At 35.6% G+C, this 27,180-nt stretch overlaps 1 protein-coding gene across 2 annotated transcripts; it reads left to right on the forward strand.

Annotated features, from left to right (window-relative positions):
• The first annotated feature begins 6,081 nt into the window (after nucleotides 1-6,081).
• On the forward strand, nucleotides 6,082-25,231 carry LOC133291553 (probable serine/threonine-protein kinase SIS8). Of its 2 annotated transcripts, none has more exons than XM_061489864.1 (13): nucleotides 6,082-6,542; nucleotides 6,994-7,408; nucleotides 7,485-8,148; nucleotides 8,414-8,454; nucleotides 8,765-8,833; nucleotides 14,202-14,302; nucleotides 14,432-14,510; nucleotides 14,781-14,879; nucleotides 15,010-15,078; nucleotides 15,205-15,254; nucleotides 15,359-15,440; nucleotides 23,260-23,354; nucleotides 24,574-25,231. In XM_061489864.1, exons 1-13 carry the CDS (start codon nucleotides 6,241-6,243, stop codon nucleotides 24,698-24,700), a joined length of 2,193 nt encoding a protein of 730 aa, XP_061345848.1. In that variant the 5' UTR covers nucleotides 6,082-6,240; the 3' UTR covers nucleotides 24,701-25,231. The 2 variants fall into 2 exon arrangements, with proteins under 2 accessions (XP_061345848.1, XP_061345911.1); XM_061489927.1 differs by having other exon boundaries at nucleotides 6,430-6,542; nucleotides 7,029-7,408.
• Nucleotides 25,232-27,180: the final 1,949 nt, after the last annotated feature.

Genomic DNA, 27,180 nt, shown 5'->3' on the forward strand with positions numbered 1-27,180 from the left:
GTTTTGCAGATTTATTTTATTCCTCGATACATTAACATATAAATTAGTCACAAATGCCAGTCCAGAAAGCACCGGGGAGTGAATATCCTCAGAGAACTCCAAAGCTTATGTTGATTAATGGATGGTTTGGTGAGCTTGAATCTTGGGTAGTATCTTGTTCTTGAATTCACCGTTTAAACATCACAAGTAGGAGAATTGTTTATTTTTATATATTGTCCAGTAGAATTATGTATTATAAGAAGGGTTTAATGTTTCTCATATTGTAGGATATAAAATTATCTCATACGTACACATAAAAATGTGTGGAGTTTATGTTTTATTTTATTTTTTCTTCTCTTTACATGATCTCGTATGAGCTATACACACTTTTATGTATAAACTCTTACAAGAAAGAATAAGAAAGTACAACAATGATCCAAAATGCTATCCAAAGTTTGGCATTCTCCGTGTAGAGGATGAAACACCTTGCAAATTCAACAACATTACAGAACAGTAAAACCTATCTTCCTTGAGGAACTTGTCACAGAAGAATGTCTTGTATCATCTCGGCAGAATGAAAGGACTTTAGAGACTGCCGTGCCAAACTTGTCCTATACTGAGGTCTGTATGAAGAACTGTGTGCACTCCAAATACAGGTCAGTAACGTTGTGTTTTGATGCATCTTTGGCCAACATGTCAGCAACTGCATTGGCCTCTCCAAGCATGAACAGAACTATTGATTTAGGTACCTGGATAGATTCATGTTCTGAGAGTTAAGAATTGGTTGTATTTCCTGTAATCCCTTATTTGTAGAACATTACCCATGAGTAAAGCCCAAGCTTCATTATCGTTTAAGATGCTAGTAGCATCTCCAATGTATATATTATAAGATAGTAAGAACTTGCCTTGATGATCTTTGAAAATGACACCTATTCCAGCTGAAACTGTAGCACTTTGAAAAGCTGCATCAGTGTTTAGTTTTAGGGTTTTATTAATCTCATGTTAAAAGAGATAAGTTATCTCAGGTCATAGAGACAAACTTGTGAGCTCCACTACTTGAAAAAATAAAAAGAAAAAGGTGGCACATTTATCGAAGGGTGTGTAGGAGAGAAAACTCATCTCATATAATATAAGAATAGTTTTTTCCTTAGTTTTATAGAACTTTTTTTTTTTTTTCATAGATGGAGCATTATGGGGATCTTATGTTTTAACTTTATCTGGTTATATAGTGGGATTAATTATTTTGTTTTTAAGAAAAGTTGTACTACACAATCGAAATTCATTAAAATTTATGGTCACATCTTGCCAGATAAGTTGCTTTACTATTGTGCGCCACCACCAGTGGCTCCTTTAAAAAGAATATTCGATTATATTATTGGTTTCTTTGCTTGTGACGAACTGACACCGAAGTCTGAACAATAAACAGATGCATGGCCATAACTTGATAAAGATTTCGCGTTACTCTACATTATTTAAATATCATATTTTGGCATAAATTTCTCGTAAATCTTTTTAATTTCCACATTAATAATCTGTCTTTGATCGGATTAAAAAGATAAATTAGTTGGGGTATGTGTAAATTCTTCCGAAACTACTTATTCACAATGTATTTATTTTTTTCGTAAAAGTATTTTAAAGACCATGACCGATCTCAGGACATAACGATGACTGTTAGGACTTAGGACTAATTACAATTCTTATTTCTCACTGAATGGCACTTTCTGTTTGACTGGCAACATGGCATGCCAATCATAAAGAAATGCAGCACTGACTTTAATTCCCTTTAAATATGAATATATCATAGGATAAACTATCAAGGTCTTGTCGTTGTCACATTAATATTCTAAAAAATTTTGTCACTAAGGGAGCGTTTGTTACAAGAGAAAAAAAATTTTTACTGAGAAAATAATTTTGCCGGAATGTGATTGGAAATATTTTATTCCGGATAAGTTACAAAAATGTGTTTGGTTGATCAAAATTTATCCCAGAAATATTTGATTAAGTTTAATGAATTGATGTTTGGTTGACTGTGAAATAGTAGTAGGAATGTAGGTTATTTTACAAACATAACCCCACTTTTACTTCTTTTTTTCAAAATTAGTACACAAAAAGTAGGGTTAATTTGGTCAATATTATTTTAGTTGCTTTTTACTTTTCCATGCAAAAAATTATCCCACCTAAACTTTGGGTTTTCTAACAACATAACTGTACAACAATTTACACATAGCAACAAAAATCAGGCAAGTTTTTTACCAGGGAAAGATTTGCATTTGTTGCAACCAAACATAACATTTTAATTTTCCATATGAAGCTTTCCAAGGAATTTCAATATAATCTGAGTAACAAACACCCCCTAAATTAGTTTCTTAAAGATTCTTTTATTAAATTAATTCATTAAATATACAATATTGTCACCATATTCATTTTTTTATATCATCATTTTAATCTTCTATATGGATGACTTTGGTGAATATTTTATATTATTGGGAGATTAATTTTTTGAATTTTTTAAAGAACTAGGGGAAATATAAGAATCATGTTGCGGGAATTTCTGTAACAAAAAAATAACTATTTACTACGGCTAGTACATAGTTATAAAGTGTATACTTTTTTTTAATATTATAATTATGTATTACTGTAGTACATAGTTATAAGGAGTATGGACAAAAAAAAACTATATATTTTTCGTAGTACATTATTATTATTATTTTTTGCAGGATGTTCTGTCACAGGACATCCGATGGATCCAAATTTAAAAGCATATTTAATGATGAAATTTTCTAAATAACTAATGTGAAGATATTTTAATTTTTGAAATTCAGATAAAGATTCAATATATAAAGAATATTATCCCTGTTACCAAAAAAAAAAAGAAAAAAAAAAGAAGAATATTATCCCTGAATTGGCAAAGATAGTCGCATTCCATTTTGTCCATTGTCTCTTTCAAGCGTCCGGAACTTCTGTGGGCGCACGCCCACGTGAATTTTGGACATTCTTAGAACTACCCACGAGAGTGGTTAGAGTACTGATAATGACACCAAATTTAAATGAGTGAATTTTTGTTAATTGTTAGTTTATTTTTTTTATCTTTAATTGTTAGTTTATTACTCTTGATAAAAATTCACTAAATATAACTAATAAATAATAAATTATTAACAAATTATCTTTGGTATTGTATATTTTTTTTTTTAAAAAGTATCGAAATAATCCTTGTATTTAGCAAATTGTTTTATGATACTTTGTATTTTAATGTTCTTCCTATAGTGGGTTCTTTAATATTTTTTTTCAAAGTCGCATTGACACAAAATCAATATTCAATGTAATCGCAAAGATAACATCTGATTTTTTTTGTTGTTGATACTTTTAGCTTTTTATGCTTTTTGAGAGAAGACTGCATTTTGTTACTGAATCTGATAAAAATAATGGGACACGTAGAAATTACTTTTATCATATCATTCTGGATGTTTTTAGCACACATTAATTCTATAACCCAGCCAAAATAGTTAAGTAGATGAAGAATAATAAATAACTTCTTGGTTAAACTCAGCTTGATAACAATAATGAATCAAAATATTAAATCCTATGTTTTTTTTCATAAGATAAATAATAATATTCTAAATTAAACTGCTAAATATATTATTAATTAAAAGCAAAAAGAAATATAAAAATTAAGTCCAAATTTAATATGAAAATTTTATAAAACGAGGATAACATACTTTTCATAGATAAATTTCTCACATTTTTATTAAAATGTTATTTATAAAGTTACAAAACAACATTCCAAACCTCCATCAATCCAAGATATTGTGCATCACATGCATTAATTAGTACTTGTGCTAATTTTTTTTATAATATTTAATTATTTATTGGGTTAATTTTTCATTAATAAATATAATAAAATCCTTAGAATAATAAGCTCAGTATCAATGCCAATGCCATAATATATCAAATGCATGTCTTGAGTGCAAGACCCTATTAGACAAAATCAAAATATTTTTAAATGTCCCTAGTCAAGTATATTTTTTTTGAAATGGAGACAACAATAATAAATAGAAACTTTTTTTGGATACTAATAAATAGAAACTAATACGTGTGTAGATGATAGCTCCATATCTCATGAGTTTATAATATAAGAAATCAAGTAACCACCTGAGTACATATTATTAGAGTAATAAGATAATGGACTGACCTACGTACCTTGAAAACTTTACATGAATAGTAACATGACGGTCATAATTAAGTTGTTTCTATGGTGATAATGATGTATGTAATTCACTACCGTTTCTTATACGAGAAGTTGAAGTTTGAATGCTATTAAATGTTGCTTGAAATAAGGTTGATTATAAAGTTGGTAGACTTAAATATGTCACGAGTGACCTATATTAGATTTGTCTCTTTCAATGGGAGTATTATCTTCAAGCCTCTCGATTGATTGACTGAGACCGTGAAATGCTTGGCTTTGATTAAATGAATCAATATGAGATATTTATCTCATTTTTGTTTTATAAAGCTTACTTAGACATTAAAAAACAAAATATTAAAATATACAAAAAAGAAAAAAAAAAAAACACATTTCATGTCTTGTGTTCAATTAATATATCGGGGACAAAAGGACTAAAACTACATAATAACATTAATTAGTTACAAATATATCACTTCAAATATTGTCCTTACTTGGATAATAATGATGTATTATTATATATACCATCCTTTGTTTATGATACTAAAATAAGATTTTGGTGTCATTGCCAATGTTACATAAATAGTCACATACTTAAAATAGATTGAAGTTAAAGTTTAAATTCATGAAATGAAATTTAGGATATGAGAATTGAAGTTTGATTAGACTCGTAAAGTGAATAGTACATGGGCAGCATAAAAACCCACAAAAGTAGCATTGCAATGTGAAGGGAGAACTCCATCTACGCAAATCGTCAATTGTTAGTTGAGACTGCACATTTTATGTGGATACCATAAAGACACCATTATTCATGGTACTTGTGGTGTGAATACCATAGATATACTATTATTCGCAGTGCTCGTGATTTTTGCAATCCTGACAACATGTGCCCTCTCCTCTGCTTTGTAAGATATAAATCCTAACACAAACTGTGACTCTCCCACATGGATCATTAGTGGAGTTCTTTTTCTTTAAAAAAAAAAAAAAAAAAAAAAATTTGCTACTATCTGATATCTCCGTACACAATCCAAAATATCAACACCCAAATCATGCTTGGTTTTACTAAAACAAGGAAGCACTCATATTCGAATTTATGAAACTGAGAGCTATTAATGTGCAGCACCAGCCCAAAATAAAAAAATAAAATAAAATTGTTCAGAGGAAACAATAAAGAAGTTGAAGGGTTATTACAATTTTGTATTAATACTCTTCTTTGGATAAGGTCAACCCCCTTGATAGTTTGCTGTTATTTTACTATTTAGTTCATCACGTTTTGAGCAATCAAACACTATAATAATAGAGAGGAATATTTTTATTACCAAAAAAATTTACTATCAATCCAATATTTATCTAATTTTGGATGGGAGAAAAAAATGCTGAAAAATTTCTGAAATGAAAGAAAATACTGATCGAACGGTGATTAGATAAATAGGGAATTTTTTTAGTAATAATATAATAATAATAATAATAATAATAAGGGGTTTATTTTTCTCATGTTGCATAAGAAAACAAACCCTTCCTACACACACCATAAAAAAGCATGTCACTTATTTTTTTATTTTGTTTTTTTTTAAATAGATAGATCCCACACTTGATATATCTATGACATGAGATTAAAATTCTTGTCCAACATAAAATTTATTTTTCCCTAATAATAACACTATAGACTATAGTAATATGAATATCAACTGAGTATTGAATTGGGCCATGGGGTTTGTGATTGCTTGTAGGAAACATTCTGCAACAAAACTTAATGAACAAGTACTGAAATGAAAATTTTAAAAGATGCAGGAGTAATAGATAAAAATTTTATTTTCCAAAAGGGACCCCATAAATAACACCACAAAAGAGCCACACTAAGAGAAACTAGAAAAAAATAAATAAAAGAAGCTGAATCTACAATAGATAAAGCTTAAAAAAGAAGAAGAGCTTATTGAGTTGACCCTTGCAAGCATATGTTATGTTCTTCTTTCTTTCTTTCTTTCTTAGTGTGTGAACTTGATCAACTGTAACTTTGTTTTCTATTGTGTTGTGTGTTCTGTGTTGAGGGTTATTGTTTGAGAAGTCAAAAAATAAAAAAAATGGGAACCCCATCATCAGAACAAGAGCTTCTCAAGAAGATTGAATGTCTGGAAGCTGGTCATGCTCATCTCAAGCAAGAAATGTCGAAGCTCAAACTCTCACAGCAACGCAGGTCTCACTCCGTGTCACCGCAGCGTTCTAGGTTGGGTGCTGCGTATAACAAAGGCTCTTCTTCACCTTTGCGGAAGGAGAGTAGCAATCAAGATCCTCAACATCAAAATGATGGGCAGTATCTCAATATCTTGCAGTTAATGGGTCATTCTGTTCATATATTGGATCTTCAATGTCGTATCATATACTGGTGAGTGAGTATTTGATGGTTCTTCAAGTTTAGTTATGTGGGGTGTTTCTTTTTCTTGCTAATTTACAGTAAAAGCCTTTTTTTATTTTTTTTTATTTTATTTTTGGTGGGTCAATCTGTGTAGTCATCATTTTGCAGGAACCCTAGAGCTGAAAATGTTGAAATTATAGGGTCTATTTATTAAAAGGAAACAAAAATATAAGGAAATAGGGAAACTAGTGGCAATAGACTCCCTAGATACTCTAAATTATATTAACATATAATCATCTAGATATTCTAACCGAAAATCTGTGTAAGTAATTGATAGTTATTCTAGTTTTTTTTTTTTTTTTTTTTTTTGATAACAGATAGTTATTCTAGTTTAGTTATGTGGGGTGTTTGTTTTTGTTGCTAATTTACAGTAAAAGCCTTTTTTTTTTTGGGTTCAATCTGTGTAATCATCATTTTGCAGGAACCGTAGTGCTGAAAATCTGTATGGTTATGCAGCAGCAGAAGTTCTTGGACTGGACGGGATTGAGCTACTTGTAGACCCCAGAGATTTTGCCTCAGCCTATGATATATTCAACCATGTCAAACTGGGAGAGAGCTGGACTGGCCAATTCCCTGTCAAGAATAAGATGGGGGACAAGTTTTTAGCTGTAGGGACCAATACACCTTTCAATGATGATGATGGAAGCTTGATTGGGATTATTTGTGTCTCCAGTGATTCACGACCCTTTCTTGAAACCAGAGTTCCCTTTTCAGTAGTGAAGAATGCAGAACCAGATTCGGGTTCCAACTGTCCTAGAAGTAGCATTGCAAATAAACTCGGCCTTGACTCTCAGCTGCCACTTCAAGTTGCTCTAGCATCAAAAATCTCAAATTTGGTTTGTCTTGTCCTCTTTCTTTTTCTGTATTTTAGTGTAGTTTGGCATATCTTAATGTTGCAACCATTAAAAACAGGCATCAAAGGTGAGCAACAGAGTTAAGTCTAGAATCCGGACTGGAGAAAATAATGTCAACCGTGAAGGTGGGAGCGGAGAAAGTCATCATTCTGAGCTTAGTTTCTCAGACTATGTTCTCTCTGATCAGAGAGATGATGGTAACTCCAGTGGAGCTAGCACACCCAGAGGAGAGGTGCCACCATCTCCTTTTGGAGTATTTTTTCATGTTGAAGAGAAATCCCAAGCAAAAACTATGAGAGACTATGGCGATGAGAGTGAAGGAAAACCTATTCACAAGATCATAACTTCTAAGGCTGAAGCATGGATTCAAAAGAGAACATTATCATGGCCATGGAGAGCAAATGATCGAGAAGGATCTGAGGGAAGGAATATTCATGTTGCTTGGCCTTGGTTTCAGGGAGATCAAGAAAATGAGCCAGTTGATCAGAAGAATCTTTCTTCTCCATTGAAGCCAGAAAGCCTGGCAGGTGAGAGTCATCGACCTGCTAATAATGAGGCTTCAGGATCATGGTCCTCTTTTAATGTTAACAGCACAAGCAGTACCAGCAGCTGTGGGAGTGGCAGCAGTTCTGTGGTCAATAATAAAGTAGATGTTGACACTGATGGCTTGGATTATGAAATTTTGTGGGAGGACCTGACAATTGGAGAACAAATTGGGCAAGGTAGTCATGTTCTTAACTAGAATGCCATGCTTGAGAAAATAAGCTTTTGATTATATCTTTGCATCAACCAAAAAACTAATATTTGTTTACACAATCTTGACATGCTATCTGTATTTAGAATTCTTACTTTTGAAATTTGTTTGCTTCTTTATTAGATAATTTGATGCCTGTGCTTGCAAACCCAAATATCTAGTGATCAATGGTTATTATGCATTGGTATGATATATCTGTTTTCTATTTTTACCTTTCTGTTGTTGCTTTGCAGGTTCTTGTGGAACTGTATATCATGCTCTGTGGAATGGATCAGTATGTTCTTTTCTCTTCCTGCAATTCCTGGCTTTAAGTTCGTGCATTATAATGGATATTTTATCAGGCAACTTATCAGAATTTAAGATTTAGCATGTTTAAAATTTTCATGTATATATTATGCAAATTGTGTGTTGCAACTCAAATGACTAGCATTTAGTACACTGAGGTCCGTTAATGTGATAAATTGAACATTCCTTAATTAAGGTATCATTAGGTTTCTGGAAGGCCTGTGAAATGCATGTTGCAAATGTAAACTAAAATTTACCGGCTGCTATTCTAATTTCAACTTATATTCATTTTTCTACAGGATGTTGCTGTCAAGGTTATCTCAAACCCAGAATACTCAGATGATGTGATACAGTCCTTCAGACAAGAGGTATACTTTCTGGTAGTCTAATTTGTTTATTATGTTCAGAAATAGACTAAATCTTATCCATATGATGAGGAAGTCAGCTAAGCCTAAATAAAAACAATGCTTTGATTGCTAAGTAATTGGGATTTTAGAATATAGTAGGTTTTGTTATGTGTATTTAACTTTAATGACGTTTTATCTTTAACACCTTTTTCTATCATAATATTTATTGCTTTTATGTGTCGCACCAATCTACATGCACGTTGGATTTCTGAGTTTTGGTCTCTTAATATGCGAACTTGGTTCCATCAACCAACCATTCTTGTGAGATTGCTTCATTAAGTTTGGTTATGTTCAATAAGGATCAACAATCATCCGTGCACTTCTGCCAAACACATGAAAGAGATCCATAATCAACCTTCTGACTATGGAATAAAAGCTGCTTTATTCATACTACCCATAGATAGGATCTTGTTCTTGTCATAGTTTTTTCCCTCATGATAACTGACATTATGCTCCAATTGACCTTGAGAACATGGATACACAACATTGGTGTTAAAACCATGATTATATTATTTTGGTAATTTTCATAATTCTTAATAGCATATTAAAAATGTTTCGCTTCAATTAAAAGAATTGTCAAAACTCATAATTGGATGAATACTGAAACCTTAGTGGTAATAGTGGAACTATAGCTATCAGTTATACTAGGTGTTTATTATTGATGTACTATCTTAGAGTGTTGCCTAAATGGAGCTGTATGTGCAAGCACTTGTTCTTCTACTTCCTAATGCTTGGGTCTTTGATTTTTTATTTTATTTTTATTTTTTTGCTTCTATTTCAATAATCAGACATATTCCACTTCATATGAGGTAGTTTCTGTGTGTAATTGAACCTCCCTAAAGATTTGTTTGTATAGCATTGACTTGAAAAAGGTAGTGAAATATATTATTGAATTGTGTTTTACAATTGTACAAGAGCTTTCTATTTAAAGAGACTAAACGACCTAATGGGCTAAGCCCAAAGAAGATTCTAGAATGAATAAATAAATAAATAATTACAATTATTTACAACACTCCCCCTCAAGCTGAAGAATAGAGATTTATCATTCCCAGCTTGCTAGTAAGCTCTTGAAACCTTTCTGAGGGAAGTCCCTTCGTCAGAATATCAGCTAGTTGTTGTCCAGAAGGAATGTATGGAGTGATGATTAACCCGCTATCAAGCTTCTCTTTGTTGAAATGGCGGTCTACTTCAATGTGCTTAGTCCGATCATGTTGAACTAGATTATGAGCTATACAAATGACGGATTTATTATCACAAAGCAGCTTCATAGGTCCTTCACATCTTATTTTGAGATCATCAAGTATAATTCTCAACCACAATAATTCACAAATGCCCTGAGCCATAGCCCGAAATTCAGCCTCTGCACTTGACCTAGCAATCACATCCTGCTTCTTAGTCCTCCATGTCACTAGGTTACCACAAAGAAACATACAATAACCAGTGGTAGATCGACGATCAGTTACAGATCCAGCATAATCAACATCAATAAAAACTTCTAAAGAAAGATTGCCATCACGCCGGAATAACAATTCTTTACCAGGAGTGGCTTTAAGATACTGAAGAATTCTCTCCACCGCCTGCAAGTGTTTCACCTTTGGATTATGCATAAATTGACTCACAATACTAACAGCATAAGCTAGGTCTGGTCTAGTACGAGCCAGATATATCAGCCTCCCAACTAGCCGCTGATAGTGTCCTTTATCAACTGGAGGACTCTTCTCTTCATAACCCATCTTGTGATTCTGCTCAATAGGAGTACTAGAGGGTTTACATCCAAGTTTTCTCGCTTCTTTAAGAAGATCAAGGATATATTTCCTCTGACTGATAAAAATTCCTTCCTTTGAATGAACTACTTCTATCCCTAGGAAATATTTCAATCTCCCGAGGTCTTTAACTTCAAATTTAGAGGCTAGTCGTGCTTGTAGAACATGTCTCTCCACAATATCATCACCTATTATAATAATGTCATCGACATACACAAGGAGCACAGTGAGCTTCCCATCTTGTGAGTGCTTAAAGAAAAGTGTGTGATCTCCTTGACTCTGTTTGTATCCTTTGGTCATCATAACCTTAGTAAATATCCCAAACCAGGCACGGGGAGACTGTTTCAATCCATACAAGGTCTTCTTTAACCTACAAACTTTATTTTCTCCATCCATAGAGTCAAAATCAGGCGGGATCTCCATGTAAACCTCTTCTTCTAACTCACCATTAAGAAAAGCATTCTTTACATCAAATTGATAGATATCCCAGTTGTAATGGGCAGCAAGAGACAACAAGACTCTCACAATATTCATCTTTGCAACTGGGACAAAAGTTTCTTCATAATCAATGCCATAGGTCTTAGTGTAACCTTTGGCGACTAATCGAACTTTATATCTCTCAAGAGTACCATCAGAATTATACTTTAGAGTATAAACCCATCTGCACCCTGCTGCTTTCTTTCCATTAGGTCTATCAACATCCTCCCATGTTTTATTTTTCTCCAAGGCATTCATCTCCTCTTGCATGGCTTGAGCCCAATTCTTATCTTTTAATGCTTCATGTACTGATTTTGCAATTAAGATAGAATCTAGTGCTAAAATAAAGCTTCTATACTGCAGAGAAATGTTAGTAGAAGAGACAAAATGAGAGATAGGATGCTGAGTACAAGAGGGACAAGATCTTTGGATACAAGATCTTTTTCCTTTCCTCAAGGCAATGGGTAAGTCATCAGAGGTTTTAGAAGCAATAGGCAAATCATGAGAGTTAATATCAGAAGCAATAGGCAAGTCATTAGAGACAATAATATTAGAATCAGAAACAGGAGATTCAGGACTTACCAGTGGTTCTGACGATTGAGGTTGCTGGTGAGGCAGCATGTGTTGTTTCCTCCTCTGATATACCAATTCAAGTGTCAAAATCTTTTGTATCTCAAGTGTATTTGAAGGTTCTGACACACCAGGAGTAGACACAGGAGCAGACACACTAGGAAGAGGTGTAGGAGTAGACAAGGTTGATCCAGAATCAAAGAAGGAAGGGGACGAGTCTTCTGAAGAACTGCTCTCCCCTGAAGATGAAGACCCAGGAAATAAGGCTCAGATTCATGAAAGGTGACATCCATAGAAACAAAAAATGTTCGACTTGGTGGATGATAACACTTGTAGCCTTTTTTCGGGGGCATAACCAAGGAAGACACACTTAAGAGCCCTAAGATCCAACTTACTGCGATGTTGTTTATGAACATGGACAAAGGCAACACATCCAAACACTCGTGGTGGAAGACTCTGCAAAATCGGAATAGAAGGAAAGAAGGAAGTCATGGAATGAATTGGACGGGTATTGTTAAGGACTCGTGAAGGTAAACGGTTGATCAAAAAGGCTGCAGCTAAGACGGCTTCTCCCCAATAAGAACTAGGAACAGATGTTTGAAAAAGTATTGCTCTAGCAACTTCAAGGAGATGACGATTTTTTCTTTCAGCAACTCCATTTTGTTGAGGGGTATCAACACATGTGAGCTCATGAATCATACCTCTGTCTGAAATGAATTGCGACAAACGTTGGTTGACGTACTCAGTACCATTATCAGATCTTAATCTTTTAATATTCTTACCAAACTGAGTCTCAACCATGTGATAAAATCGAATAAATATCTTTGGTACTTTAGACTTGTCTTTCATCAAGAAAATCCATGTCACCCGAGTACAATTGTCAATAAAAGAAACAAACCACCTTGCATCTGAAATACTATGCACTTTAGAAGGGCTCCAAACATCAGAATGGATAAGAGAAAAAGGTTCACTGCTTTTGGTAGTGCTAGAAAGAAATGACACTGGATGGTGTTTTGCAAATTCACAAACATCGCAATGGAAGGTTTCAACTGACTGATTTAGAAACAGAGAAGGAAACATTGACTTCAATAGACTGAATGGTGGGTGCCCCAAACGCTTGTGGTTGAGCCAAATCATAGACTCTGCAGTAGAAGGATGACGTGCCATCAATAGTTGATTTTTGGTATTATTTGTAGCATGTTCTGGAAGAAGATAATACAACCTACCTGCTTCTCAGCAACTCCAATTGTCTTCCTCGTGATAAGATCCTGAATAACACAATGAGAAGGGAAAAATGTGATAGAACAATTCAAATCAGTTGTAAGCTTTTGTGTGTAGATAAGATTAGTAGAAAGCTGAGGATCATAAAGAACATTTTTAAGAAACAAGGAAGGTTGAATTTGAATGGTACCAGAACCAATAACTGATTTATGGGACCCATCATCTACGGCTATAGTATGACTACCAACAATAGGATGATAAGAAAGAAAAGACTCAGCAAGACAAGTCATATGATCAGTTGCACCAGAATCTAAAATCCATGAGGTTTTAAAATCAGTGTAAGAAGCAAGAAGAGATGTGGAAAATGTGTTTTTACCAGACAAGATCAAAGAACTATCAGATGGCTTACACAGATTATCAATAGCGGCCTTAAGCTGCTTCAACTCCTCTTGCCGAATATTCATATATGGAGTAACATTATCACACTTCCCATGAAGACGAAAACACGTCTCTTGTGTGTCCAACACTTTTACAATAGGTGCATCAACGTCCCATGGACAAATAAAAGAGATCAACCCAAAAGAAGTGGGTAATGAAGTTAAAAAAAGTCTCCAAAGAGCCCAAACAGCAGAACAACAGACAATGTTGTAGAAGCCTCTGAACGTCCCAAATAGCGACAAAAAAAAATCAGATCTAATCAAAGGAGGTACGAGTGGCCAAAAAGATCCAATTTTTATGACAAGTAGAGGTTTCTGAATGTCCCAAACAGCAACAAAAAAATCAGATCTGATCACGAGTGGCCAAAAAGATACAATTTTTATGACAAGTAGAGGTCTCTGAATGTCTCAAACAGCAACAAAAAAATCTGATCTGATCAAAGGAGGCGCGAGTGGCCAAAAAGATTCGATTTTTATGACGAGATCAAAGACCCACTACTGGAAACGTTCATAGATTGATAGATTTGGAAAACGGAGTCAAACAGTGGTCCTCTTGGTCCAAAAGGTCCCCAAAATTTTGTTCCGATGGCGGCTAGTGGCGGCGAGGCTAACAAATAGGATTTCGCTCTAAAGGCGGCAGTTGTGGAAGCAGAGCCCTCAGGATCGAGAGCTCTGATACCAACTTGAAAAAGGTAGTGAAATATATTATTGAATTGTATTTTACAACTGTACAAGAACTTTCTATTTAAAGAGACTAAACGACCTAACGGGCTAAGCCCAAAGAAGATTCTAGAATGAATAAATAAATAAATAATTACAATTATTTACAACACATTGATTCGACAATGTCTTGTATGAAAGGTGTCTGTCATGAAAAGACTTCGTCATCCAAATATTCTTCTCTTTATGGGGGCAGTAACTTCACCTCAACGTCTCTGCATAGTGACAGAGTTTCTCCCACGGTATGTCCTGAACTTTATTTCTGATATCCTCTGTATCATGAGCATTTTTATTCTACTTTGTTGTACTGTGTCACAAAATATTGGTTTGTGCTGATAATTGTTGCGTCCATTTGTATTTTATCAATTCAGTGGAAGCTTGTTGCGTTTGCTCCAGAGAAATACATCCAAACTTGATTGGAGACGGCGAGTTCATATCGCTTTAGATATTGTGAGTACTTAAAAACAGTATTTGGACAAGATCTCTACCTCTCTCTTCGTTCTAAGTAAATATATCTCATTCTTGTTATGCTGATGTTTGTTGAGGAACAGGGGCATGTTCCCATTTTTTGCGGTCTTTTCCTTTTTCATTATTATTAATTCATTTTGGACATCTTCTTGGAGCTCTATTTGGTTTTGACTTCAACTTCAGTTTGTTATCTTAGAAAGGATCTCTATCACTGTGATTGAAGCAATGGTGTATGCTTTATTCTTTCTATAGGCACGAGGTGTAAATTATCTTCATCATTGCAACCCCCCAATCATCCATCGAGATTTAAAGTCTTCAAATCTTCTAGTTGATAGGAATTGGAGTGTGAAGGTCTGCCACTTGTCACTTTTATTTTTATTCTCCATATGTTGTTATATATTCTTGCACTTGATTGCTTAAGGAATTATTGCATTGTTTTATATTTAGCCAGACAAATGTTAATCATGCTTTAGCTGAACAGGTTGGTGATTTTGGTCTTTCGCGTCTTAAGCATAAAGCATATCTCACAACTAAGACTGGAAAGGGCACGGTAGGCTCTCATTTGTTGCGGCCCATAAGATCTTTGATCTGTTTGAAATTAACCCCTTTTTAAAAAATTTTCTCCTACCGAGTCAAAATATCTTGCTGATTCTATTGGCATTTTTCTGCTTTGTAGCCTCAATGGATGGCACCAGAAGTTCTTCGTAATGAATCCTCAGATGAGAAGTATGTGTGCTTTATGCCCATAATTGCTCTCTCTCTCTCTCTCTCCTTCTTCTTACTAAAATTCTGTTTGGATATCTATTTTTGTTGCTTCTTGGGAACATCAGGTCTGATGTTTACAGCTTTGGGGTGATATTGTGGGAACTTACAACTGAAAAGATCCCTTGGGATACTCTCAACCCAATACAGGTATTGTTTTCATGTGTACATGAACCATGAAAATTTATGAAGATGAAGAATTATCAAATTGATATGATAGTTAAGCTTATTGAATGAAAAGCTGCTGTAAAATTTGGTTTTCATGGTTAAAACATTTAATATTGTTAGATTTGTTATTCCATTTCTTGAAGATAAACCATTGACAGGAATACACTCATAAAGGTGTATGTGAGGTGGATAGTAGGGAATTATGTTCTACCAATGAGGTGGCATAACTAACTTTTGGAGGGAGAATAGCATATTCTAGGAGTTTAGGTTAAGTATAAGATGGGAATGTGAAGTGTGTGAGGGTATCTTGGATTCCTTTTGGAATTGAGACCCTTGGGAGAGAGTGATGCCTCTCGAATTGCTTCACTCATTGTTCCTTTTGTCATTATATCCTTTCTTTCATGTCATTTGGATTCTTATAATTTCCCTTTAGCAGTAGATCAATTTTCATCAGTTGTAATGGTTTTATTGTTAATACATATATCAGAAAGTCTGGGTTTCCAGGCCAAAATCTTGTGTTCTGTTATTTTTAATTGATTTTGGAATTGGGTTCTTATCAAATTGGTATTAGAGCTCTCCGATCTTGGGGAGCTTTGAACCATGGCCCCGCTAGGCAGCAATTTACGGAGAAATAAAATCCCCAAATTCTATGTTAGAAGATGACGAAGCTTAGGGATAGTTAATCTACTTGGAACAATATTTCCGAGCAGAGGAAACCCATGATGACGATAAGTTGATAGCAGCTGTGAAGGGCCTTAGAGGATCTGTATTTAGATGGTAAAATGCTGGAGTTGGCTCAATCCAAAAGCAAGTTGGTGGATGTTCTTAAAAGCATTTTTGCAGGTTTACCAACCTGAGATCTGTGTGGAAAATGAGGACGAATCAGAAGCATCAAGACCAGAAAAAGAGACTCTAAAGGAGAAGGTTGAGGGTGATGAGACAGAGAGTGAAGTGGTGACAATGGAGAAGCATGTAACTGAAGTAGAGGTGGGTGAAATCCAACAACGAAGCAAAAATCCAAAGGAGGACAATGGATGGAAATCACCCTACCAGTATTGCGTTCATCAAGCATGATAAAGAAGAGATCGTCGGAAGGGAGCGAGATGAAGAGTTTGGGAATATGATTGAGGTGTTGGCAAGGGTTATAGGGGTACGAAAGACCCCACAACTGCCGGAGATCTATGAAGCACCGATACTCCGATTTTTTTTTTCAACGTATCCGATACGCGTATCGGGAACGTATCAGAAACGTATTGTATCGTATCGACGAATTAATGGTCGTATCGAGAACGTATTTGGAACGTATCAAAAATGCCGTGTCGGAGTCGGTGCTTCATAGCCGGAGATAGCCCAACCGTCACCATTACCAGAACCACCAGACTTGAGAGGAAGGAAGAGAGTTCCTGCGAACAAAAGAGAAACATAAAAGAAGGGCAAGCTAGGTCAACTTTACAAGAATTGGGCCAAATTACTGACCTAGTTGGTCATACCCAAATTTCTATTAATTTGATCCAAATCCAACCAAATCTGAAACTGTAGAATATTCTAGAGTTTTCTACTTGTTTCTAGCTACTACTTGTTCCTTTGAGTAGTGTGATGCCTCTTCGGTTACTGTGTATTTTATTTATTACTTCAACTCCTTAACTACCTTGTAATCTGTATATAAAGATCCCTTTGGGTGTCAATCAATATATGAAAAATACATTTCAGTCTTATATTTCATCATGGTATCAAGAGCAGGTTATCCTGTGGTCATCTTGTAAACCTTCACGTTTCCTTCCGTTTTCCATTTTTCACTGTTTATTAAAATAACTCAGAAACCATATCTGGACCCCTCCAATCACGAAACCAAGGCCACCATTGGGCTCAGAAGCCATTTCCGAGTCGACCCACGTCAGCCCCGTCGCCGGAAAGTCATCCACTCGCCGCCACTGCAGAACTGCCTCTCCGGCGCATGTGAGCCACGCGCCGCCCTGCCGGCCTCCGTTTGTCACGCGGCTTTCACAGAACGGCTCGCCTGGCCTTCCTCTTCCTGTTCTGGGGGTTTAAATCACGATTGGAGCACTCTTCTTGTTGGGTCCAGTTGGTTCCTCTTCGTGATTTTTCAGTTCTGAACGATTGGTGTTCCTTTTTTGTTTTTTTTGTTTTTTTTTTATTTTGAACAATGGAAATTGAAAATATTGAGGCTGAGAATAAGCATTCTGAAAAATCATCCGGTAATGTTTCCGGTGTCTTTCCTCTTCCCTGTTCTTCGTCTTCCGGAGACAACCCAGCTATACAGATTACTAACCACCGTTTAAACGGTAAGAATTATGAGCAATTTCAGAAGGTGATGTCTCAATCTGCTAAGGCAACTAGTCATGTTGCTCAACAAGGTACGGCATTCCATGTTGATCATAGTAGTCGTTGGATTCTTGATTCGGGAGCTTCTGATCATATGACAGGTAATGCATCCCTGTTTTGTTCTTATACCCCTTATTATCACCAGTCACGAATAAGGACGGCTGATGGTAGTTTCTTTAATATTGCGGGAAAGGGATCCATTAAGCTCTCTGAACATATTACTCTGAATTCTGTCCTTCATGTCCCTTCTCTTACTTGTAACCTTATCTCTATTAGTAAACTTTCCTCTGAATTGCATTGTGTTGCTAAATTCTCTGCCAAAACCTGTGTTTTTCAAGAACAGGATTCGGGGCTGATGATTGGCAGTGCTAGAGAGGAAGAAGGGTTTTACTATTTTGAAGAAGATTCTCATGAAAAGAGATTTTTTGCAAATCACTCTTTATGTTTATCAGACGATTGTAATGATGTTTTGTTGTGGCATCGTCGTTTAGGACACCCAAATTTCTTTTATCTTCAAAAGCTGCTTCCAAACTTATTTATCAACAAAAAACCAAGTTCCTTTTTTTGTGATGATTGTCAGTTTGCAAAACACTCTCGTGTTTCTTATTTCCCTAGAGATTATCATGTTTCGTCTCCATTTACATTGATTCATAGTGATATTTGGGGCCCAGCTCGTGAAAAAAATATATCTGGAACTCGTTGGTTTATTACCTTTATTGATGATCATTCTAGAGTATGCTGGGTATATCTTCTAAAAGATAAGTCTGAAGCTGCAGCCACTTTTAAAAATTTTCATGCTATGGTACAAACTCAATTCCAGACCTCTATCCAAATCCTGCGAACTGACAACGGTACTGAATATTTTAATTCTGTTCTTGGTGATTACCTAACCAAGCAAGGTATTATCCATCAAAGTTCTTGTCCTAACACCCCTCAACAAAATGGGGTGGCTGAAAGGAAAAATAGACATCTCATTGAAGTTGCTAGAGCCCTCTTGTCTACAATGCATGTCCCTAAATACCTGTGGGGGAGGCTGTCTTGACTGCCTCATATCTCATCAATCGGATGCCCTCTCGCGTCCTGAATTTTCATTCTCCCATATCTTGCCTTACCCGCTCTTTTCCCTCCTTTCGGGCTCTCTCTTCCCTTCCTCCAAAGTTGTTTGGCTGCGTGGTTTTTGTTCATATTCCTCCACATCAAAGGTCCAAACTTGATCATAAGTCTGTTAAATGTGTCTTCATAGGATATCCTCCTAATCAAAAAGGTTACAAGTGCTACTCACCTTCTCTTCGAAAGGTCTTTGTTTCTATGGATGTTACTTTTTGTGAAACACAATCATTTTTTCCCTCGACTTCTCTTCAGGGGGAGTCTATTGGTATAAATGAAGACAAGTCTTGGAATCCAAATAATTCTACTGTCTTACCTTTACCCTTGGAAACATCTGTTGTTTCTTTACCTTTGGAGTCAGGGGGAGTTAATGTACAGGAGACAAGGACAGCAATTGTACCAGAGACTGGAGATCCTCCCGGTAAATGGGGAAAATTCTACAGCAGGCGAAAATCTCCTCAAGATCCTCTAGACTGCCAGGATTCTGACCCGAGTCCTAGTTCCAGCAATCCACTTGAGAACACTGGTACAGCTGACCTAGATGTGCCCATTGCCCTTCGAAAAGGTACTAGATCTTGCACTGCTCATCCTATTTCTCATCACATTTCATATGAAAAGTTATCTCCAGGTTTTCGTGCTTTCAACACTATATTAGACGGTACAAAAATACCAAAAAATATCCAAGAGGCACTTAATGACCCTAAATGGAGGGATGCAGTCTTTGAAGAAATGGATGCTCTTAAAAAAATGGAACTTGGGAGTCCGTGGCACTTCCCAGAGGAAAGAAAACTGTAGGTTGCAAATGGGTGTTCACAATAAAATTTAATGCAGATAACAGCATCAACAAATATAAGGCCAGATTGGTTGCCAAAGGATTTACTCAGACTTATGGGATAGACTATCAGGAGACGTTCGCTCCCGTTGCCAAACTTAACTCTATCCGAGTCTTACTATCACTTGCTGCCAACCTTGATTGGCCCTTGCATCAATTGGACGTAAAGAACGCTTTCTTGAATGGGGACTTACATGAGGAAGTTTACATGGATCCACCACCTGGTTTTGAACAGGGAGATGGTTCTGTATGCATGTTGAAGAAATCTCTTTATGGACTTAAACAATCCCCTAGAGAGTGGTTTGAAAAGTTTACTCGTGTTGTTAAAGAAAGAGGATTTATCCAAGCTCAGACTGATCACACTTTATTTTTTAAACACTCCGATAGTGGCAAAATTGCTATCCTCATTGTTTATGTTGACGACATAATTGTCACAGGTGATGACTGGGAAGAAATAAAATCTTTAAAAGGGGGTTTAGCTAGTCAGTTTGAACTAAAGGATCTTGGATCTCTCAAATATTTCCTTGGAATGGAAGTTGCTCGTAGCAAGGCGGGAATTTCCTTATCTCAGAAGAAATATATTCTAGACCTGCTACAAGAAACAGGTATGCTTGGGTGCAAGCCTGCAGAAACTCCAGTTGAACCCAATATTAAATTGGGAATTGAAGATGGAAAAGATGTTGACAGGGAGCAATACCAAAGGTTGGTAGGGAAGCTGATCTACTTATCTCACACTCGGCCTGATATTGCATTTGCGGTTAGCATAGTTAGCCAATTCATGCATTCTCCTAAGGAAAAACACCTTAGTGCTGTTTATAGAATCCTCAAGTACCTCAAAAACACCCCTGGTCGAGGAATGCTCTTTAAAAGGGGACACAAGAGGATGATAGAAATCTATACAGATGCTGATTGGGCTGGCTCTGCTATGGACCGAAGATCCACTTCAGGATATTGTACCTATGTCTGGGGAAATCTTGTGACCTGGAGAAGTAAGAAACAAACTGTTGTTGCCAGAAGCAGTGCAGAAGCAGAATTTCGGGCGCTAGCCCATGGCATTTGTGAAGGAATCTGGTTAAGAAGGCTCCTTGGAGAATTAAAGATATCTTATTCTCTACCTGTGAGACTCTATTGTGATAATAAGGCTGCAGTCAGTATTGCTCAAAATCCTGTACATCATGACAGAACCAAACATGTGGAGGTTGATCGTCATTTTATCAAAGAAAAATTGGAGGAGGGTAGTGTATGTTTGTCATATATACCTACCAAGGAGCAAACAACCGACATTCTCACCAAAGGATTACACAAACCCATCTTTGAGGATTTAATTAGCAAGTTGGGGATGATCAATATATATCTCCCAACTTGAGGGGGAGTGTAGAATATTCTAGAGTTTTCTACTTGTTTCCAGCTACTTGTTCCTTTGAGTAGTGTGACGCCTCTTCGGTTACTGTGTATTTTATTTATTACTTGAACTCCTTAACTACCTTGTAATCTGTATATAAAGATCCCTTTGGGTATCAATCAATATATGAAAAATACATTTCAGTCTTATATTTCATCAGAAACCTATACCCAAATGTAAAGCCCAACTCATGAAGTCAGACCCAAACCTGAAGCTCAAATTTGAAACAATGGAGCCCAACCTGGTCCCAGACTCAAACCCACACCTTGCATCCTAAGTTCCTAACCTTACCTTCGAGATATGGAAGCCATCAACTCTGTATGCTACAACTTAGTCAACGTCCCGAAGCTAACCACTTCTTGCAACTTTGAAACAGTTGACAACCACACCACCGAACAAAGAGACACCTTCGGTTTGGATGAACGCCATAAGAATATCCTCCTACCCGATTGTGAACAACCGCGAATTTCAAAGGATGTTATATTGGGTTTCACTCACTCTTGGATGGTTTGGATTTTAAGAATGAGGAAACGGTGGAGCCACATTGCAGACCTGGCACCCAAGTACAAGGGCTTGGAGATGGCTGAGAAAATTTCTCACCATATAACAGCACACGATACAAATATTAAAAGATTGGGGAAGTTGTGCCACCTTTGTTAGTGTCTCGAGACAATTTCTAGAGAAAAAGGTCGTGGAGCAAGTTTCGAACCCATCACTGCTAATGGATCTGCAAGTGTAGCTTTTGGAGCTAAAGCCGAGTGAAACATTTTCCTATATTGACCGGAAGGGGAGACAGAATGGGTCCATTGTCTATTTAAAAAAATAATATTTGGGGAAATCCCATGATTACAATGATAATTGTGTTGAAGGTGGCATCTCATATGGGATTGGAAACCTGCCTTGTGAACTTAGTAGTGGAAATGGAAATGGCAGCTGTTCAACCAAAGGTCGTCAACATCTTAATTTCCCTTTTATAAAAAGGGGATCTAATGCACATGTTCAGGAAGCCACCATGGCTATTGGCTGCTCATACTTGGAAGCAGGTGAAATTGTTTTTCATGAGCTCGTGTTGCTTTTATATGGACCATGTTTTGATGACAATCGAAGGAATATGATAGGCTTTGTTGTGGTTAAAGTCATTCAAGACGAACAAATATGGGATCTGTCATTCTTAGTGACACCCTATAAGCTTGTTTTGAGTCAAGATATTAAATTGGATGACATTCTTTTTGTTGATGATGAGCTTGGGATGTTCTCCTTATACTATGAAGTAGCATTGGCTCCTTATGGAAAAATTTGGAAGCTACATATCTATTATCCTAATCCAGTGGGAGTGGCAGAGGAGTCATGGGATCCCGGTGGACATTATCATACTTCGGGCATGTGAGTTTCTACAATTCAAGCAATAGGATCCCGTTGGAAGGTTTTTGGGGGATGAACCTCACCTTGAGGACAAGGTGAATGTTTTTTTTTTTTTTTTTTTTGGGGGGGGGGGGGGGGGGGGGTATTGATATATACTCAAATGTGTATGTGAGGTGGGTAGTAGGGAATTATGTTCTACCAATGAGGTGGCATAACTAACTTTTGGAAGGAGAATAGAATATTCTAGGAAGTTAGGCTGAGTATAAGATGGGAATGTGAAGTGTATGACGGTATCTTGGATATATTTTGGAATTGAGACCCTTAGGAGAGTGAGGCCTCTCGAATTGCTTCACTCATTGTTACGTTCCTTCAGTCATTTTATCCTTTCTTTCATGTCATTTGGATTCTTGTAATTTCCCTTTAGGAGTAGATCAATTTCCATCAGTTGTAATAGTTTTATTATTAATACATATATCAGAAAATCTGGGTTTATAGGCCAAAATCTTGTGTTATGTTATTTTTATTTGATTTTGGAATTGGGTTCTTATCAACCATCTTACCATAGAGGGTGCAAATTAGGTTTTTTAATTGCTTCATCATGTTACCCCTTATTTAGTTATTAATTTACTCATAATCTAACTAAAAAGACCATAGTCCATAGTGACACGCAGTTTTTATTGTCATCTCATGCTTCAATGCCTGTAATTGTGTTTCACTGTGTGCTAATGCTCAGCGGGTGCATAAGATTTTTGCAGGTTATTGGAGCTGTAGGATTTATGAACAATCGGCTAGAAATTCCAGATGATGCTGATCCACAGTGGGCTTCTATAATTGAGAGCTGCTGGCATAGGTGTGCTTCTTGCCACTCTGTCAATACTTTTTTCTTTTATTTCTTCCCCACAGCTCTAAATATCTAAACTCAAATATTATCACCCTTGCAAAAGAACATAGATAAATTTATATCTGATCTGTGTCCTAATAGTTGGTCAGTTTGCTTAAACTAATCTTCATATCAGTTGCTGTTTCATCAAACTGGAGTGATTGGCCCTCTTATTTCTTTATTATTTAGGTATTTTACTTGATGTAGCCCAAAACTCATTTTGATACTCTTGGACCTCAGGTGTATGAGAAATTAGCTGTTCCATCACTTGGCTTTGGTTTGAGTTTGCTACTTTTAACAGAATATTTGTTATTAAAATCCTTAATTTTATCAATTTTTCTACATCCTTTTGATTGTTTAATTTCGTTAGTTTTCTTTTAAGCTTTTTCATGTGGACTACATACAAATTCGGGCATGCTGATCAGTGTTTAAGCTAGTGCATTATTTTAGAAAAATAAACAACCGTTAAAATTAATGGAGACCATTTGGAGAGAATGGCTACTATGCTAAGTATCTCTTTTAAAATCACACGGGAGAAACAATCTTTAGTGGAGAGTACTGCAGGTAGAAACATTTCATTCTCCCATATTCCTGTTCTTCAATTATTGGCATGGTGAGGATTCCCTAACTTATTATCTTCATCGTCTCTAGAGGCTAGATGAAGTACAGGCTTACAGCCCTTGAGCATAATTTTTTAATTAATTCACGCAGCTAACTTGAAGTTGTTAGCATGTGTTGGGTGCTTGAGTTTTACTCAAACCAAAAAAGTTAATAGATAATAGCCTGTATAATTAGATATCATTCAACTGTTTTAGGTTAACATGGAATTTTAAGTAACAATATTTTTCTTATTTATTTTAATGGATACTTATTTAATTACGAGGGCGAGCCTTGGAGCAGTTGTAAGGTTGCTCCTTGTGAGTTTATGATCACATGTTTGAGTATGGGAAATAACCTCTTTGCAAAAATATAAGGGTAAGACTGCATACAATAGATCTTTACCCTAATCCTCGCAAGTCGAGGAGCTTTGTACATTGGGGTTTGCCCTTGTACTTATTTAATTACCAATTGAACTTATTTTTCTTATTTAACATTATTGGTTATCAGTCATACTCATTATTTTGAAGCTAAGTGTGGTGCAATTACTAACCATCTTATGCTAACTTACAACTTTGTCCATTACTACCAGTGATCCAGCTTGCCGACCAACATTCCAAGAACTGATGGAAAGGCTTAGAGAACTACAGAGACGGTATGCCATTCAGTTCCAAGTAGCCCGGTCTGCTGGTGGGGAAGGCACTCAAAAGGAGTCATAGCCACAATCTTTGAGGTTGTTTCTTTTTTGTCACTTGCGGCTGATGCATGAAGATTTTTTTGCATATATTTTACAAAACATTCCTGATGAGTAGATGAGTTGCTACAAACAGCTGGTCTTGGAAGCCCTGCAGCATTACCGGTTCAAATTCTTGTTCATCAACATTTGCCTCATATCATTCAATGTTTGGTAATGGCACCATAGAAGTGGGAAAATGGTTACCAAACTCCTTTAGTCATTCAATGTTTCTTTACTAGCACCATAGAAGTTCTTAAATTTACAAGTGATGCTGTATGTTTGGAGTCTTGTGCATAGGTTTCCATCATCACCATTGTAACTTTATATGGAAATGCTTGTACCACTTTTAGTTGTACAGAAAGTAGGGGGGTGAAAAATAAGAAAACGAAAGAGCTTTCATTTTACTACATAGATTGGAATCAGAAAGTGCGTATACTTTTATTGTGTTGGTTATGGTTGGATATCTATCATTTCCCACTTGAAGCAACAAACAAGGCAACAGCCCAATATGTTGGATTGGCACTCTTTAGTTCCATTATCATTATTGAATATAAGTCTAAGTAGATGTAGATTGTATATTTCCGTTGCAGCTCTATTGACGGAGCCATTTTTTTTAGGAATGTTACCTCTTGGGTTCATTCCTTGCTTCCATTCATCTGTTGTCAAGGGATTTGTGTCCGGAAGTCTTTAAATATTGAAAGATTAATCATGTGATTATATGATGGGTGGAATTTGAGTAAAAATTGTAGTAATAGATTCATAGTAAAGCTTTCACATAAATTGTGGGAATAAAATTATGGGAAACCTCTAAGTAAAAGTTTCTCTTTTCTCTTGATTTGCATGACTTGTGAAGGATTTGGGGGAATAAAATTTATGCAAGTATCATTAGTGATAAATTTTAAGTTATAATCACAAAGACAACATGATGTATCACAGCCAAAATGAATCATTCTTATCATTAAAACACTCATTTCCTCACTCCTATAGTCCTATTCGCAATAAAAAAATATAATGAAAATAAAGTGAAATATTTTTGTCGCCCGTACACTCCTTCACTTTTATGCACAATAGAAAGCATAAAAAAATTAAGGGTGTGAAAAGGAAGGGAAGAAGAATGTTTTTTCAGAATAATGTTTGGGAGTCAATATTTAAAAAATGGGTGAAGGGAATAGAATTTTTTTGCAAAACTCTCTAATACCCTTCTCACCTTTAAATCAGAATTCCCCCAATTGGGAGTGGGTGGGGAGGGGGGAGGAAAAATTTAATAAATTACTTATGTGCTCTTACTCTTTTTATCAAGTTTTTTATTTTCTCTTTCTTAAAATTATTTGAATTTATTTAATGAAATTATTTTTGTTGTTGTTTCCAATTGCATGATTTTGAGATAAGTGATTTGTTTTTGGGAAAACATTTTCTCCTTTTAAAGGAGAAATTTTTTCTCATGTTAGTGACACATTGTATAAGTGGGTCCCACAAAATAGTGGAAAGAGAAAAAAATTAAAGGTGAGACCCACATATGCTTTGAGTCACTAACATGAGAAAAATTTTCTCCTTTAAAAGGAGAAAATGTTTTCCCTTTGTTTTTATATATGTGAAATAGACCATTTTAGAGAGAGAAAAATTTTAGAGGAAAAATTATTTTTTAAATGTAAAAATTATATAAATAATTTTTTAATTTGATTTAATTTATAAAATATAATAATTATATTAGTTTTTTTTTAAAAGATAAAATTATAAAAATATTTTATAAACTCTCCATTTTTCTCCCTTATCGTATTTTAACTCACAAACCCTTTTATTTATCTTTCATTTTCTTTCCCTCAAAACTCCAAAAACACACCCCGGAAAACAAAAGCCGACACTCTTTTTAAAGCTGGAGTAAATCGAGATTAATAATATAATATATATTTTTTTGGAGACATAATATACTTATATTTTGTACCTTAATACGTCAGCTTTCCTGGAGAATAGTACTGATCATTTTGGGAGTTTTTATTTTATTTTTATTTTCTTTCCTGTTTGCTAATTTTACTTGTTTTACGATTAGGCATGTGACTTGACGAATAAGATCACGCGAAAAAGATAAGGGAGACACATCCGAGTTTCTCATGCAAATTGTAGAATACGTACTGTGAACTAATTAATGGGGAATTTACAACACCAATTCAAGGACTAAGGATTGAGATTTTATCACTCATTAAGTGCAAGTACACTACCCTTTCTGAAGAGGAAACTGGTAGGATTCCCCCACAAAAAAATATAAAATAAAAGAATGGGACGACAAATTATTAAATATGAAGACATATATTAGTGTATGGTCAAAGCAATAAAAGGTACCATAGCGTGGGGGGGACCTCTGCATTGTCTGTGTGGAGCCAGCTACACGTTTTTATCGGAATCTTCTTTAATACGCAGAAGTTAGCTAGATTGTGTACACTTCCCACCCATCAATGTCAATTTCAA

This window comes from Gastrolobium bilobum, unplaced genomic scaffold (genome assembly GCF_033153095.1).
Source record: "Gastrolobium bilobum isolate Gb01-03AN ecotype WA unplaced genomic scaffold, APGP_CSIRO_Gbil_v1 utg11619, whole genome shotgun sequence".
NCBI lineage: Eukaryota > Viridiplantae > Streptophyta > Magnoliopsida > Fabales > Fabaceae > Gastrolobium > Gastrolobium bilobum.